This window comes from Aulostomus chinensis, chromosome 6, assembly GCF_037954235.1.
Source record: "Aulostomus chinensis isolate RoL2024-O1b breed Wild chromosome 6, RoL_Achi_v1.0, whole genome shotgun sequence".
NCBI classification, from domain to species: Eukaryota; Metazoa; Chordata; class Actinopteri; order Syngnathiformes; family Aulostomidae; genus Aulostomus; species Aulostomus chinensis.
The window spans coordinates 31,278,117-31,296,149 of record NC_141325.1 but is presented as its reverse complement, the minus strand read 5'-3'; the positions used below and the strand labels follow the sequence as shown (position 1 = coordinate 31,296,149).

The following is an 18,033-nucleotide window of genomic DNA, read 5'->3' as shown; positions in this document are numbered from 1 at the left end:
ACGTTCGTTCTACATAACTTATGAGAACAATAAATATAAACACACAAATAAACGAGATGACGTCACGCTGAGTGGTTCCCATGACGCGCTAAACTAAAAAAACGACAATTACCAGCGCGCCAGTTGAAGTCAGCCACAGTACCAGACGAGACGACCAAGTCCAGAATTCTGCTGGTCAGAAACACAAACAGACGGCGAGCGAACTGAGACAAACAACATGAAGCAGCGCGAAGAGAATCAACGGTTTATTGGGGTTCGTTTCTTCAACATCACACACACAACACTCAACTACTGATGAATTCATACACACGACAGGCAAGACGTTGATCTCTACATCCTCGTTTTGATCGACAGCTGATATTCGGTATTCGGTTGAGATTAGAGAGCTGTGAGAGGAGAGCGGATCCTTCCTTCCTGCGGGGGGGGGCTGACGGAGACTTGGACACACTTTTTGGTGTACATTTTTGCCGAAAGCCTTCTCTGATTGCCACAGGCGTCTAAACCCGTTCACACGGACCTCCAGTCTCCGTCCAGCCCCCCACGGTTCAGGTGAGGGACCACCGCACCAAGTATCTCGAATCTTCCGTATCAACTAAGAGATTCGTCAGACTCAAATATTCAGCTTTGAAGTCCTAGCGTCATTTAGTTTTCAACATCTTGCAATAATGAAGCCCAGTGAGGATCCGGGGACCACATCCACCCCTGGAGGGACCTGCACTCCATGTCCAGGTCGGTAGGGGACAGTCCATTGGTTCCCAGGCCTCCCGGGCGGGGGTGGGGGGTGTCGTCCCTCCCTCTCTCTCCCCCTTCACCCGAACAGCAGCAGCAGGACGATGCAGACTGAATTCACTGCAATCAGAGGGACTGAGACACACATGGCGGCGTGAGTACCAGGGCTCCTGGGTCATGGGTCAGGGTCAGGCCCTTCCGGACGCGCTGAGCTCACCTCTCATCACCGTCCTCACCGACCGGACGAGGTTCATCAGCTGCACTCGGATGCCCGGTTCATCTCCAAACCCCCCGACACTCTGGTCCGCTCCCCAGCCAACTAACGGGGGAGAGACTTCACGTTACATCCGCCACGAGGTGTCACCCCTCACGGGTCGCCTAAAATAACACTGAGTTCACGGATTATTTCTACTTCTTGAACTGACGAGTGGTCCTCGAACAAACGGACAACACCGGGCATGTCGGTAACTCACACCAAGCATTGACAGTACTGCTAGCTAGTTAGCATGAGTTAACTGCATCCGGGTTCGAATCTCTGTGACACATAAATAAAAAGTTTCAACTGACTCACTTTTACTGAGGAACCTTTCTTCGTGTAACACTGCCACCGCATTCACGCACAGGACGGCTGCTTGGATGAGGGCGTACAAGGTAAACGCCATGCTAGCGCGACACCTGGCTAACCACGACAGCAGGCACCTACGTGCGTCTGACGCTGCCTACGGTGGCGGAGGAAGGACAAACACAACCCGCATCCAAGTATAGATTTACTTAGGCCTTGATACCAAATGCTCAACTAGGTCAAAAGTGTAATTGAACTAGATGGGAAACAGAAGTGTTTATGTATATTTGCGGGACTATTAAGGTTAGAAAAAGGGTTAACTTTAGATTAATTGTGGGAAACAACACATTACGTAAAGAACCCAATTAATCACTCTGGTCCACAGAGTAACTTACCAGGGAGGGGGAGGGCTGTGGGTGTCGGGGGAGGGCTGTGCGTGTCGGGAGAATGCTAACAGCCAAAATTGATCTATGCAATTACTTTGGATTAAATCAAGTACGTTTTGCAATTATAATTGATTGTCTTTGGCTGAGCAAATCCTGCAGCTAACAAACAGACACAGAAACATGAGAATAAAAATCTTTATTAGTGTTTTATGAAGTCTGCATAATATGCCACACGCCTGAGAAGCTTATGGTCAGAAAAAAAGAACTGCTCTATTAATACCGCCCTCTACTGGTAAAACTGCGACATCTACTGTACTGACTGCTTTGCAAAAAGATTACTGTTAAATACACACATACTGTACTACTGTTATGTATATGTACGTCTGGTCCACATCAGGTTTGTCAGGTATTTTTTCACATTCATATGTTGTAGGCCAAAGATCAAAACAATAAAACACTGGACCCTGACACATGGTTCATTTCCCAAATCCAAACGCCACTAGGTGCACTTAAAGTACAATCACTAGCGTCATGAGGTGAACACATTTACATCAAGGAGAGAGGGGAAGGGGCAACGTGTGAAACTCGCAACAGTCACATACTGACATTAAGGGAGGAGTCTGAGCAAATAAGTCTTGTACATACAGTATTTTATAGACAGAACAAATACAACAACACACATTGAGATCCAATGTCCTGCTGAGCGTCCCCATCTTCTCTTGTGGAAGAAAACTGCTCTCTTCCTGTTTCATGCCATCACTTATTTGAAAGCCAATCACATCCAGTTGACCTCAGCCCTTTGGACCAATCACCAGAAGGCTGCCACAGGTCATGTCGTCTTTGTTTACAGCATAGAAATGAAGAGCCTTTGCTAAGTTTTACATGCCTCTGTATCATTTAACCCATTGCAGGGAAATAGATTTGGGGTTTCAGGCAAATCTCTTGTTTCGTGTACTTTAAATGCACCAGATTTCTTTGGAAAAACGAAACAGGATACACAACATGTGGGGCAGTGATTTTTCTTTTACAGAGAAAAATGAGCTACACCTGGAAATGAATTCAAACAGACCCTTTTGAGTAGAACGAAGGAATGATCCATGCCCTCCATGTCACTTTAGAAACAGCTGTGGTATTGAAAATATTTATTTAATAAAAAGAGAACGACAGATAAGTATATTTATATATAAAAATACATGAGAATACAAAAAAGTAGCAAAACAATGGGGATATAGGCTAAAAACAGAATGAATTCATTGATACCTTCAATTTCTTCTGGGAGACATTTTACTGGTTCTCCTCAGAGAGCTCCACTGATACAGCTGAATACTCTCTGGTCCCTGCCCAGTGCTCCCAGCACCAGCCTGGCCAGTATCTCCAGCTTCACCAGGTTGTTCAGTGGGATGCAAGTTAACTAAATCAAGGACACCAACAGTGCCCTTCGATCGCTAAGATATTGACTACAGTTTCTTTAGGGCTTCCGATTTCTTCTTCTAAACCAACATTCCTAGTGTCACTGAAGATCTATGTCTTAGAACGACAGAGTTACAAGGGGCGCTGGCACACCTGAGGACAGCAGATGCTCCGAGGTGTCCCTTCCTCACAGCCAGTGTTCCCGGAGAAAGTGAACGGATGGTCGGAACGATGGTTGGGGCAAAAAAACATTTTAGCATTCAAGCTTGCGTTACTCAGACAAGCAATCTTCAAAACTGAGAAAGTACTCAGGGGTATTTTTGGTATTTCCCAAATTCTTGGACTAAAAACCAATATACAATTCATCTGTACCACAAATAGATCTAATATTAAGTATTTGGGAGGAAAAATTGAACAAGGTGCATGACATTGATGAGTAACAAAGTGCCAAATTTTTACTGAAAAGTTAGTATAAGAGTGTGTGTGTGTGTGTGTGTGTTCAGGTAAAAGAGGAATGTGGAACTGGGCCACAAATACAATGGAGAATGATACAGAAAATAATTCTGTGGGATTCCATGGTTTTCATAAAAGGACTCACAAGTTTAGAATTTAGGGATCTTTGTTATGGGCTGTTTTTTGGGTGGGGGTAAGAGGTTCCTTAGCTATTTAGGACATACTAGAGCAACGTGCAGACGGGGAGCCCATCTGGGTCAGAACCTTGTCCAGCCACTGAAGAGGACCGTTCAAATGCAGCTCAATCCAGCATGGCGTGCTTGTGACTGTCTGCCGCCTGTGGAACACAAATGTGAATGTGAATGCTTCCCTCTGGACCACAAGACACACATGATGCTGCTCACAGCCTAGCTGAACCAGGAGAGGAACCAGGAGAGGAACCAGGAGCTCTGGGCCCTTCACCCATCTCACATTTAAGGTGTGTGTGAGAGTGAATGGACACATATCCTTGTTAGGTATGCCTTCAGATCTGAGTTAATGAGGAATCAAGCCACATGCTTATTCCCCTAAGGTTTGGGCGAGAGGTCTTCAGGGGGCAGGGCTTACCTATACTCTGCTCCCCAGCCTTTGACAAAGCTCATGCGGATGGTGCACATCCTGGTGAGCTGGTAGACCGCCTCAAAACCCTGGTTGACTGACTGAGCCAGCAGCGCAGCAAACTCCTGGTTGTTGAAGATCTTCAGATTGCAACCTGAGGGGAGAGGAGGGCCAGACGTCAGTCAGCAACATTTCTGTGAAACATTTCTAGTCAGAGTGTTGAAACATTTTCTGCTTTGTGTAAATGCAGTGCTCGTCATTGTCACATTTTATGCAGTCAAGGTGAAGAGGGGCAGAACAAACGCCACAGAGATGTACAAGAGCTGGATGAGGACCAGTTTCAAAGTCCGCCAAATCTCTTCCCTCCTCACCCTCTCAACTCCACCCCAAGTGAGGACGGCTCACACCACCATTTGCTCTTCCGTGAGCTTTCTGTATCCCAGCAGCCTTTGCTGCACCTCTAAAGTGCTGCAAACGCTCACAGCTGGTGCTTTCAGGAGAGTGCTTCAGCTTTGGTTTGGCCTTCATTGGTTTAGACCAGTTTAAACCTGTTGGTTCAGAAACGGAAATGTGGCTCATGCTGACAATGGGGTCTTTCGACAAACACACGACAAGAATAATTGGCAACAGATAAGAATCCCAGCTGGGGCGGCCCAGTGGAGCAGTGGTCCTCAGTGTGGCCCCCCAGCAAGAAGGTTGTGGGTGGAGCAGTGGTCCTCCCTGTGGCCCCCAGCAAGAAGGTTGTGGGTGGAGCCCCGGCTGCAGCACGGGGTCTTTCTGGGTGAGTCTCCATGTTCTCCCTGTTCCTGCTGGGTTCTCTCTGGTACTCCAGCTTCCTCCACAGTCCAAAGCCATCAAGAGGGACCAGGTTAATCCAGACTCTAAATTGACCGTAGGCGTGGCTGGGAGAGCCAATGGTTGTCTGTCTCTATGTGTTGGCCCTGCCATGGACTGGTGACCTGTCCAGGGGGAAGGCTGCTGGGATAGGCTCCACCCCCACCACCCTCAACAGGATAAGAGGGAGAACATGGAGGGATGATGGAAGAATCCCAGCTGAGCTGATCACTAACATTCACACCTGCAGGACATGGGAGCTTCCTGATGCCTCAGAGGAAATCACCCGTCCCTTCAGGTGCAGTTTCTAGGACCACAGGGCCTCTTCACTCATTTGGCTTCTATGATGACGCAAATATTCATGCATGTGTGACAGCATCAGTCAGCAGCTCACCTGGAGGAATTTTACACACTGTTGCTGGATGCCAGCCATACCGCTGGTTACAGTTTGGACTTTGGACAAAGATGGCGCTATCACTCAGGCACTCAGCAAAAACCTCCCCTCCAATGTAGTAGAGTCGAACTCCTCTTCCTGTAAACACACACAATTCCCTTTCTCATCACTTATAATCACATGAATTAAACTGAATTAGACGAGCGAAGTCCCTCTCATCTCAGGGTACCACCCCCGACACAGGACCCATCGTCAGTGAGCTTCAAGCTCAGCTGTTTGATAAAGCTCACAAGCTGGGACTCACCTTGAACCGTCTCCAGGGCCAAACTGTCCGAGACTTCCCATGATACACTGAGCCCCCATCCCATCTCTTCTCCACTGTTGTTGTGCATGTTTCCTCCCTGGCTCATAGTTTAGCGTCTCTTGTCTCTACAGGATTCACTTCTCAGTATTTGAAAACTCTAGCCTGTTCTCTCTTAACCAAGTCTGTTGAGGCAGGTGAGGTAAAACTGTATGAGTTTCCAGAACCAATTCAGTTCACTGTGGAAGAGCCCAGCAGGCTGCCTGAGAGGACTTCAGGGATCTCCACTGGAGCAGAACCTTACCTATGTGCCTCCGGGTCATTTCCACTGTGGCATTCCTGTTGACATTAGACAGCAGGCCCAGGCAGAACCGCTCAGAGTTTGATGGGTCTGTGAATCCATCCACCGTTAGGGAGGGCTGAGAGGCGTGGAACGTCTCCCCCACGCGCTGGTTGAGCTCGTAGTAGGCTATAGAGCACCAGAATGCCGGCTCCGAGTATGTCACCGGCTGCAGGTCTGCAGTAGAGGGACACGTGTGTCAGGTTGACCACCTCAGTCGTACAACACTGGTGACCAGCATGACCTAGAACAGCCTACAAGTGTGAGACCTGCTCAAAGATGGTCCAGAGGTACAGCAGGATCTGGTGGGGGTCCCACTTTCCAGGGGCCAGAAACTGATAAACGACTCATTTTCATGTATTTGTACTCTGAAGGTATATTAAACAGCAGTATCAGGTATCAGGTAACTAAACTAACTAACCAGAAGAAGAAACTAACAGAGGTAGGGTCCTGCCCACAGGAAGCATGGATGAATATTATACCTCCAGGGTTGGAACCATCTGAGCTGTTGACGAATGCGTCTAAGGACAACAAGTAGGAGAAGAAACTTTATTTTGGATGTAAAAGTTGGAGTACATCCATGGAGCCGTGCTGCAGCTGGAGATACAAGAGTCTACAGTTTGACTTCGTCCAAACTCAAAACCTGGGCTGGGCTAAATTAAGGGGTCAAATAAAACCTGCTAAAACTCCTGGCTTTATTTCCAGGAATACAGTGATAAAGGGGGAATATTACACTCATTCAGGTTCTGCAGGCTGTAGTTTGTGGTGCTGCTGAGGGTACTGGGTCACAGACAAGTGTTCCTAATGTTGGTGACAACCCTGGTTCACATAAAGCAGCACCACAAATTACAGCCTCCAAAATGACGAGTCACTGCACGCACACGGACATGTCACTCTTCAGCAGCACGGTTGTGCTTCAGTACTCATGTTGGCACAAGATTACGATTACTGGAGCATTAATGCGGCCTTGTTTCACATGACAAACAGCACCTTCATGCACCGATGAAAGTGCCCCACAAATGTTATAAATGCAGTTTCGAACAGTTAAGTTTGTGCTCCAGGGTCGGGAGGATTCCAGCCTTACCCATGCTGTGGTTGACAGGAGACAGAGTGCTGGGGGACAGCTCTGCTGGAGAACCTGCAACCAACACAGGAAGTCAGTGATGGAGGCAACGTCACCAACAGGGTTCAAGTGAGGAGGGCACAACAGTTTCCTGCTGGAGGCTCTGATGTTCCAGTCCAGCACTGGGGACACAGCTTTGACTGAGCTCATCTACAGCAACGCAACATTCTCCAAACATGTCTTCCTCACAACTGCTTCCTGGTGTGAACTACATCAAGCTGTCACGATTCACAGTGAAAATATGAAACCACTGAGCACAGCAGAGCTCTGCAGTGAATCTGCTTTGACCTGTGGGGAGGAGGGGAGGAGGGGGTGTGGGGGAGGGGCCGCTCTAGGCTACCTGTGTCCATACTTTGATTCATCTGTTGATCGCTGGCCTCTCCGTCCTCGCTGATGTAGCCGGGTGGAGGTGTTTCTGTGAACAATGACATGGTGTTGAATGTGGCTGTTCAAGCTGCTTAAGTGATACATTTCAAGAAGGTAACAACAAAAGCAAAAATGAGACATTTGGCTGGAGTGCTAACGACAGTGAACCTGGTACGAACTCAGGATGCACTACTTTCTCTTTAACACATCAGCAGAATGAGAAATACCCCGTACCAGCAGATGCATCGCCCATACGACAGAGATCTGCAACAGTATCTCCTTCATTAGCTTCTCAGGAACCCCCCAGAAGAACTTCAAAATACAAAGTTCAAATCCATTCTAATAAGCAGAATATTGTCGACTCCCAAAATATGGACGCAATTTCTACAAATCCAGGTTTTCCTGGATCATGTGAGCGTGAGTTCATGTATTGCGACAACCGCAGGAGTCCAATAAAATGAGCTGCAGCGGGTCAGACCCACTGAGGAGGCTGAAGTCATCTAAATACCATCCGATTCGCTTTTGTCTGTCACTTTTATGCTCATAAAGAAGGAATTTATATGGAGCAGTGTGATATCTGAACATCTTTGAGTCAGAAGAACGTTAACAAGGATGGAATTTACTGTATGGAGGAGTTTTCTAATAAAACACACAATGTTGTGTTATTTCAGGCATTATTGTTCATCACGTTTGAATATTTTCTTGTTCGTTTGTTTAAACTTCTTCAGAATGGGCTTCATAAAGACACTGCACATGGAATTTGGGATAAAACACAGATTTCAGATTTCAAGAAACATTTCAAGTTGTCGTCACCAGACACACTAACCTGGTATATAGTTATTTGGAGGTTCGATTCCTGCAGGGAAGTTTGTGTTCTCAGGTATGGAATGAGTGTAGTCATCCAGAGGCGGAAGCTCTGTGAGGATTTCTGAGTGTCTTGGCACAAGAACAGGAGGCAGCACTGCAGAGTTGTGAAAGTTCGACAATCAGGAGAGAGGAGTTAGTTTCAGCAGGACGTGACGTTTCAAAGAAATGTTACCCGATGAGAGCCACACGGATGGAACACTAGTGATCTCCAGTAAAATCTAATTTTGCTAGAATGAACCAGTCTACCATCCAGTCCCCCATCAAGCTGGCTTGCTCTCCCTGCCTCCCCTCCCATGAACCAGTCTACCATCCAGTCCCCCATCAAGCTGGCTCGCTCTCCCTGACTCCCCTCCCATGAACCAGTCTACCATCCAGTCCCCCATCAAGCTGGCTCGCTCTCCCTGACTCCCCTCCCATGAACCAGTCTACCATCCAGTCCCCCATCAAGCTGGCTCGCTCTCCCTGACTCCCCTCCCATGAACCAGTCTACCATCCAGTCCCCCATCAAGCTGGCTTGCTCTCCCTGCCTCCCCTTCCATGAACCAGTCTACCATCCAGTCCCCCATCAAGCTGGCTCGCTCTCCCTGACTCCCCTCCCATGAACCAGTCTACCATCCAGTCCCCCATCAAGCTGGCTCGCTCTCCCTGACTCCCCTCCCATGAACCAGTCTACCATCCAGTCCCCCATCAAGCTGGCTCGCTCTCCCTGACTCCCCTCCCATGAACCAGTCTACCATCCAGTCCCCCATCAAGCTGGCTCGCTCTCCCTGACTCCCCTCCCATGAACCAGTCTACCATCCAGTCCCCCATCAAGCTGGCTTGCTCTCCCTACCTCCCCTCCCATGAACCAGTCTACCATCCAGTCCCCCATCAAGCTGGCTCGCTCTCCCTGACTCCCCTCCCATGAACCAGTCTACCATCCAGTCCCCCATCAAGCTGGCTCGCTCTCCCTGACTCCCCTCCCATGAACCAGTCTACCATCCAGTCCCCCATCAAGCTGGCTCGCTCTCCCTGACTCCCCTCCCATGAACCAGTCTACCATCCAGTCCCCCATCAAGCTGGCTTGCTCTCCCTACCTCCCCTCCCATGAACCAGTCTGCCATCCAGTCCCCCATCAAGCTGGCTTGCTCTCCCTGCCTCCCCTCCCATGAACCAGTCTACCATCCAGTCCCCCATCAAGCTGGCTTGCTCTCCCTACCTCCCCTCCCATGAACCAGTCTACCATCCAGTCCCCCATCAAGCTGGCTTGCTCTCCCTGCCTCCCCTCCCATGAACCAGTCTACCATCCAGTCCCCCATCAAGCTGGCTTGCTCTCCCTGCCTCCCCTCCCATGAACCAGTCTACCATCCAGTCCCCCATCAAGCTGGCTTGCTCTCCCTGCCTCCCCTCCCATGAACCAGTCTACCATCCAGTCCCCCATCAAGCTGGCTTGCTCTCCCTGCCTCCCCTTCCATGAACCAGTCTACCATCCAGTCCCCCATCAAGCTGGCTTGCTCTCCCTGCCTCCCCTCCCATGAACCAGTCTACCATCCAGTCCCCCATCAAGCTGGCTTGCTCTCCCTGCCTCCCCTTCCATGAACCAGTCTACCATCCAGTCCCCCATCAAGCTGGCTTGCTCTCCCTGCCTCCCCTCCCATGAACCAGTCTACCATCCAGTCCCCCATCAAGCTGGCTCGCTCTCCCTGACTCCCCTTCCATGAACCAGTCTACCATCCAGTCCCCCATCAAGCTGGCTTGCTCTCCCTGCCTCCCCTCCCATGAACCAGTCTACCATCCAGTCCCCCATCAAGCTGGCTTGCTCTCCCTGCCTCCCCTCCCATGAACCAGTCTACCATCCAGTCCCCCATCAAGCTGGCTTGCTCTCCCTGCCTCCCCTTCCATGAACCAGTCCACCATCCAGTCCCCCATCAAGCTGGCTTGCTCTCCCTACCTCCCCTCCCATGAACCAGTCTACCATCCAGTCCCCCATCAAGCTGGCTCGCTCTCCCTGACTCCCCTTCCATGAACCAGTCTACCATCCAGTCCCCCATCAAGCTGGCTTGCTCTCCCTGCCTCCCCTCCCATGAACCAGTCTACCATCCAGTCCCCCATCAAGCTGGCTCGCTCTCCCTGACTCCCCTTCCATGAACCAGTCTACCATCCAGTCCCCCATCAAGCTGGCTTGCTCTCCCTGCCTCCCCTCCCATGAACCAGTCTACCATCCAGTCCCCCATCAAGCTGGCTTGCTCTCCCTGCCTCCCCTTCCATGAACCAGTCTACCATCCAGTCCCCCATCAAGCTGGCTTGCTCTCCCTGCCTCCCCTTCCAGAAGCTTCCTTCTTCAACTGTTACTAACATGTCCATGTTTCCTACATTCTGTGTTATAAACTGTTGTCTTGTCTGTAACAACATCTCCTGCACGTCTGTCCCTCCTGGTGAGGGATCCTCCTCCCCTCCTCACCCTGAGGTTTCTCCCATTTTTCCCTGTTAAAGGTTTTCTTTGGAGTTTCTCCTCAGTCGATGTGAGGCTCTGAGGGCAGAGGATGTTGTTATGATGCCATGAAGCCTGGAGACAAACTGGTGGTGGAAACAGGCCACAAAGAAAACTGCCTCTCCTTGCCTTGCCTTGCTAGTTAAGCAAACTACCATCCAGATGGAAAATCCCCTCCTTCTGAACTCCTACAAGAAGAATTAGACATTCAGGGAATAATGTTTTCTTGCTGCCGGTTACACAAAACACAACATAACATAAATATATCAGATAAAAGCAATGAGGTCCATGAGAACATGAAGCTACCACCAGTTAGCCTGGCAGGCAGGCAGACAGGAAGCATCAAAATAAATCTACTCACAAAACCATTTTACCAGGTAAACCTGGACTTACCTAACCAGTACCTGGAGGACACGTTTGTGAGAGTGCAATTAGTTGAATATGTTGACAACAGTCCTCGTAACATCTGACGTGTGGATAACACAAGTAATTGTCCGGAGAACGACTTGCGAGGATGCAAGTGTGTTGTTGACATTTCAAATATGCTCCTGAGAGTACAAACACCCAAGGGAAAAAAACAGACTTGTAGAGACACCAAGGACACATCTGTCCATCCATCCTCAACTCTGACTGGGGGATCTCGAGGCGTTCCACCAGGTCCTGGATCTGCCCGCAGCCTCCTCCCAGCTGGATCACCTCCCTAGGGAGGTGTCCACGAGGATGGTCAAACCTCTCACCTCATCCCCGAAGGAGACGCCTGCCTCCCTTCTGACCCTGAACCCATTTCTGCAGCTCTACTCACAATCTGCTCTTTGGGTTGCAGAGATTCTCGATGTTGTGTCTTTACCAACAGAACATGATTGATTACATCCACATTATTAAGCAGCGACCTGATCAAACGTACTTTAACCCCCCCCCCGCCAACCCAAACAGCATCTCCAGTCAGCCAGAACACCCTCATCACTGTCACCTGCTGTGAACTTCACATGTAAACCAGTAATTATGGATATAATCCATAGTTCCGATGACTAACCAGATAATGGCTGTAGCTTCATATTTAGGACACACACACACACACAACAGGAGGGAACTGCAATAAATATTGATATCACATCGCCAATAAACAGCCAGATTGGTCCCCAAGTGTCAGACTGACACTGGACATGTTAAAATGAAAGCCTACACAGAAAATGACCAGGACATTCAAAGGTTGGAGATGCTCCTGTACACAATGAATGGTACCCAGGTTCCTAATCTCAGCTGATTCTCTCAGAGAAACAATTGGAATATGAAGAGGTGTGTAGATACACAGAGATCTCACCTGGGGTCTCCACCCTCTGGTAGTGGTAGGGGTTGATGCAGACCTCATCCTTCTTAAGGTGGAAGGCATACTCACAGGCCTCGATGGCACGTAGCTCGTGGTGACTGTGAAGGTCCGGCCATCGCCATAGGCGACAGTAGATAACATGGGGAAGCCCCTTCCTGTGGGACACCTGCAGGCGGCCATCCAGGGATCTGATTGGACAGCAGAGAGGAGATAGACGTGAGAGAAGTGGGTGACACTTGATGGTCAGGTAAGGAAAGGTGGATGTGAGAGTCAATTGAGTGGTGAGGAAACCCAGACAAAGGTGTTCTGATTGTCCATCACCTCCAACATTGTCATGCCAAAGACAGCGTATTCACCTGGTTTGGTCAGGGTAGCTGTACAGGCCTGAGGTGTCCCACTGCTCTATCGTATTTGGTGTACTCAGTCCCCATATTTCAGAGCAGTTGCTGCACACAGAGACAACACAAACAAAAGCAAATGATGAACATGGGACAAGCCTCAGTACGGAATGTCAGTACAGGTAATATGAATAGTGAAAGGCCTCTTTTACTGGAGTCTCATGGCAAAATAAATGCATCAAAGTCATTTTCTGCTGTGGACATGAACGATACAAATGTCTAATAAGACAAGCCTTATGGGTGACTGAAGAAACAGAAAATGGGATCTGCAACCACACAGAGACAAAGAGCATTCTTCAACGGTGTGGCATGGTGTCAAACACTGAAAATAAAACATTTTCATGGGGACTGTTTGTGCAAGAACTTACCTGGAGACATTTAAACAAACACCCAAGACACAAAAAGGCACAAAATCCATTTGCAGAACGTCATTCTCAAAACGTCCAGGACAAGAAACCAAGACATAAAACACACAGATGAGAGACAATGTGTAGTTGCCTCTGAATGACAGAATAACAAACCTCTCCAGACTGAAAGCCAAAGAACATGTCCTGATTTAATGACTGTAAGGGGAGCTCAACAACGATTCAATACTGCAACGCTGTGATTCATGACATGGCAGGAAGCTGGCCTCAGTCCACCAGCCACACCGGCCTGGAGACCCACAACCCCGTGACTGGTGCCTCTAGATCAGGACACACTCTCTGGGGTTACATGCACACATCTGTCATTGGGATATAATAACAAGAATCGATTCTATCTCCTGTCGAAGCATTCGGATCTACTGTTTACGTGGCTGTGACCTCATCCAGCCTGCTGTGTACATGTGCTGACACATTTAATCCAAGTAGTCAGGGACACGTTCATGTCACACATTTCATACGGCCGGTGCTACCACAGGCGTTCATTTATTTTGTCCTTCTCTTAATCTGTCAGACTGACATTACTGAACGGAAACTAACATAAATGGCCAATGCCACACTGAAAGGTGCACTTACAACTTCTCGTTAGCTTCCGTGAAATCCAAGCAATGCCTGTATCCATAAAAGCAAATGTAAAAATTGCTGGAGGCTTGGAAGTGCACAGCTGTCAGAGTTTCTATCGTCTCCACTTTCAGTCTTTTGTGCACTTGTTCGAGAAGTGCTGCATTTCTTACTTTGCTTCTGTCGCGTCATCCAATAATGTTTAGTTCTCCTAAAATCTGAAACCAAAAGCAGCTCTCAGCAGAGGTCCAGTTGAGCATGGAGACAGCTGCTTTTGACAAATAAGCATCCCTGAACACAAGCGTCCAAACTGAGGACGCGCAGAGAGAACACCATCGGGAATCAATGTGTCCATTTATTACTACTTTTTAATTTATTTTTATCAGTTTATGAAAAGATTTATTCCAACGAAATTAAATTCCATTTTTTAGGGCATTTCTATTCTGAATTAGAAGTTCATATGGAAGATTTTTATTCAGTTTCGGCTTTCAAAACCATTATGATCAGAGTACTGGGGTCTATGTCCACCCAGCACATGTATGATGACTATGAAAACATTGATTGGATGCCTGCCAAATCTGTAAAAACTGTAGATGATCCCACTACAGACCACTGAGATGAAAAAAGCTGGTCTTTGTGTTCACAGCCCACCTCCCCTCTTCCTCCCTGCAGCCCCCGGCTGCACTTCTGACAACAGCCAATCCAGAACAGCTCTCTATCTACCGACACACAAACACCTGGTGAGACATCAGTGAGGAATTAATCTGTTCACACAGAGTTCCCACTGACCACGAGTCTGGCTATCAAGGTTGGATGACAGATACAAAACGTGAGAGAAGCCCCTCCCCTCCACAAGGGTTCACACGCCAAAGTCGAGGGCTGTTGTAAACAAATGAATTCTGTACTTCTAGTCATCTAGAAGAAGCGATTCATGTTGAAAATTTCATCTCTAACCCGTCAAACCCTGAAACTATTTTCGACATGCAACATGTTTAGTAAAAATAGCAGCAGTTATCTGCTTGACCCACATGTGGACACGACTCAGGTGTTGGACGTGTACCTGGGGATGGTGACACACTTGGTGTTGCAGTTCTGTGTGGTGATGGCTTTCTCCAGCTCATCCAGCTGGCCCGTCTTCCTCAGCTTCTTTACTAAGCTCTTCACAGCCTTCTCACACCACTTCTCCTCCTGGCCGTTCTGCTCGCCACCCCCTGCCCCACCAGGTCCGCTGGTCGACTTCTTCCAGCCCAACAACCTTTTCACCACCGGAGGCGTAAATGGCAAGATGGAGGACATCTTGGCTGGACAAGCTAGGGGTCTCCAGAGGACTCAACACAAGTTTGTTGTCTCTCTCTCACACACACTCACAGACAGAGGGGACCTCGGGCTGGTGTGTGGACCCCTGCTCTGTCAAGGGCCCCTCTACCGTCGAGCGCCTCACAGGGTGGAAGCTAGTGCTAGCAGGATCTATTCAAAAGAAACAAACACCTAAGGAGAAAACATCACAAATATCAGTATTACATTATCATCATAACAAATGAAACACTCCAAAGAATAAAGGGAACTGGCATCATAAACAGAGAACAAAGGAAGTTATGACTGACCAAAGAAATGACAAAGCATTACAAAAGTTGCGAAGCAGCCTCAAATGACTTTGAAGGAGCACAAATATTCACTTGACGTTACCTGGTCGCCAACTCAGCTCGCTAGCTAGCTTGTACTTGGTAAGTTTGCATAGTTACAAAGTCAGCTGGCGGGTGAGCCCCAATCTGCCGACCTCCGGGACTCACGTCGCCACAACTTATAATGCACAGTTAAAAAAATCGGGTAGCTACAACATAAATGTGAACGGAGGAAGTATTTATGAGAGAGCTAACAGCAACAGGCTCTGGAAGGCCGGCTGCTAGCTACCTGGTGGGGGGGCCTGCTTGACTCACATCACAACAGTAAGTTCAGGGGTGTTAGCTTAGCTAGCATCTAGCACGCAAAGCAGAACAACTAAACACAGAAACAGTCCTGGTTCAAATGAGAAGCACAGCTATATAGAACGTGAGGGGCCAGTTCATGTTAAGGCTGGCATCTAGCTAGCTTGTCCACTGGTAACACGGCTGAGCTAGCTACCAGCTTGTTGTCAAAAATCCTTTTGTTGTAATCCACGGAAAAACATCCAATGCGCAACAGTCAAGTTGCGCTCCCGTGACTCCAAACTCAGCCTGTCAGCCGGGAGCGAACGCCGCCTCCGCACCGACAGCTGCGGCCACCGCGCCGCGACGGTTTGCGTCAACGCGCTCGTGAAATGTAATGACTTCACCAACACAGAGAAACTGAACCAGACGAGTTAGCATCTTGGACGAACTCTTCCAAACTAGGCTGCTAGCGGAGCTAACAGCTCCATCTCTCCCCCCAAACGAGCGTCACCAAAGTGGAGAAGGCAGCCAGAAGCCTTCAGACATTTACCGCAGTTTTACACGCCAGCCTCCGCTGCCTCAGCACAAGATGCGCAGAGCCATGTAGACGCCCCTGTGCGCAAAAACACCTGAAGAATACAGCGCTGCCGCTAATTTGGGACTGACAGGCTCCTCTGAAGTTGCTACCAGAGCTACTGGCGCTAGTTAGCGGGTTAGCTGGACCGGAAGAACAAAACAAACCTGATTGGTCAGGGTGAGCGCTTGTGCGCGCCCTCGCACACACATGATTGGAGGTTGGTGAGAAGGCGAACGCCTATTGGATGACTGCTGGACGGTGGACCTGACTTGTCACATTGTTTTTAGTTTTCTTTTTTCTTTTCTTTTTTTAAAAAACTAATTTATGGACCACCATTTTTGAAACAGCGCATAGTTGATCGAGATGTGGTGTGACGTAATTGGGGTGAATAAAATAGAAGAAAAAGGATGAGAAGGATGAAATACACGGTGAAAAAACATAATCTGATAGAGGCAAGGCTCGTCAAGCTTTTAGATGTGACTAAGAAAATATATGCTGAAAGCATTTTGTTTAAATACACTGTATGAGGGGACATTTTCAAATACTTCATTGTATGAATGTAAGATTTGGTTTAAATGATTAACAATTGAATTTGTTTCCTTTTGATAATGACAGAAAAATGTGAAAGGTAAATATTAAGATTTCCTGTTCTTAACTCAAACATCAAACTATGCATTAAAATGAAATCTGCTCAAAACCCAGAAAAACACCTGGTGGAAGTAACAAGAGGACTCAAACACATCAGACACATTTTAACAAATCATAGAATGAGTTCACTGATACCTGCAGTTACTCTAACTATAGTTACTCTGATGATAGTTACTCTGATGATAGGTACTCTAACTATAGTTACTCTGATGATAGTTACTCTGATGATAGGTACTCTAACTATAGTTACTCTGATGATAGTTACTCTGATGATAGGTACTCTAACTATAGTTACTCTGATGATAGTTACTCTGATGATAGGTACTCTAACTATAGTTACTCTGATGATAGTTACTCTGATGATAGGTACTCTAACTATATTTACTCTGATGATAGTTACTCTGATGATAGGTACTCTAACTATAGTTACTCTGATGATAGTTACTCTGATGATAGTTTCTCTGATGATAGGTACTCTGATGATAGTTACTCTGATGATAGTTACTCTGATGATAGGTACTCTAACTATAGTTACTCTGATGATAGTTACTCTGATGATAGGTACTCTAACTATAGTTACTCTGATGATAGTTACTCTGATGATAGTTACTCTGATTATAGTTTGTCTGATGATAGGTACTCTAACTATAGTTACTCTGATGATAGTTACTCTGATGATAGGTACTCTAACTATAGTTACTCTGATGATAGTTACTCTTATGATAGTTACTCTGATGATAGTTTCTCTGATGATAGTTACTCTGATGATAGTTACTCTGATGATAGTTTCTCTGATGATAGTTTCTCTGATGATAGGTACTCTGATGATAGTTTCTCTGATGATAGTTACTCTGATGATAGGTACTCTGATGATAGGTACTCTAACTATAGTTACTCTGATGATAGTTACTCTGATGATAGGTACTCTAACTATAGTTACTCTGATGATAGTTACTCTGATGATAGGTACTCTAACTATAGTTACTCTGATGATAGTTACTCTGATGATAGTTACTCTGATGATAGTTTCTCTGATGATAGGTACTCTGATGATAGTTACTCTGATGATAGTTACTCTGATGATAGGTACTCTAACTATAGTTACTCTGATGATAGTTACTCTGATGATAGGTACTCTAACTATAGTTACTCTGATGATAGTTACTCTGATGATAGTTACTCTGATGATAGTTTCTCTGATGATAGGTACTCTAACTATAGTTACTCTGATGATAGTTACTCTGATGATAGGTACTCTAACTATAGTTACTCTGATGATAGTTACTCTTATGATAGTTACTCTGATGATAGTTTCTCTGATGATAGTTACTCTGATGATAGTTACTCTGATGATAGTTTCT

The 18,033-nt window shown here is 47.3% G+C and overlaps 2 protein-coding genes across 4 annotated transcripts; both read right to left on the bottom strand.

The window, feature by feature from the left end:
• Nucleotides 1-230: 230 nt before the first annotated feature.
• On the bottom strand, nt 231-1,482 carry LOC147260785 (immediate early response 3-interacting protein 1-like). Its single transcript, XM_086205521.1, has 3 exons — nt 1,301-1,482; nt 947-1,048; nt 231-864 (listed from the first exon to the last, which is right to left on the bottom strand). Exons 1-3 carry the CDS (start codon nt 1,389-1,391, stop codon nt 809-811), a joined length of 249 nt encoding a protein of 82 aa, XP_086061647.1. The 5' UTR covers nt 1,392-1,482; the 3' UTR covers nt 231-808.
• A 382-nt stretch (nt 1,483-1,864) lies between these two features.
• LOC147260784 (SMAD family member 2) lies at nt 1,865-16,159 on the bottom strand. 3 transcript variants are annotated; one of them, XM_086207572.1, is made up of 11 exons: nt 15,998-16,159; nt 14,601-15,028; nt 12,516-12,605; nt 12,154-12,347; nt 8,322-8,456; nt 7,470-7,544; nt 7,091-7,144; nt 5,971-6,183; nt 5,366-5,503; nt 4,147-4,291; nt 1,865-3,877 (listed from the first exon to the last, which is right to left on the bottom strand). In XM_086207572.1, the coding sequence occupies exons 2-11, from the start codon at nt 14,834-14,836 to the stop codon at nt 3,754-3,756; spliced, it is 1,404 nt and encodes a 467-aa protein (XP_086063698.1). In that variant the 5' UTR covers nt 14,837-15,028; nt 15,998-16,159; the 3' UTR covers nt 1,865-3,753. The 3 variants fall into 3 exon arrangements, with proteins under 3 accessions (XP_086063698.1, XP_086063700.1, XP_086063699.1); XM_086207574.1 differs by having other exon boundaries at nt 7,482-7,544; XM_086207573.1 differs by lacking the exon at nt 15,998-16,159 and adding an exon at nt 15,227-15,887.
• Between the last annotated feature and the right edge of the window lie 1,874 nt (nt 16,160-18,033).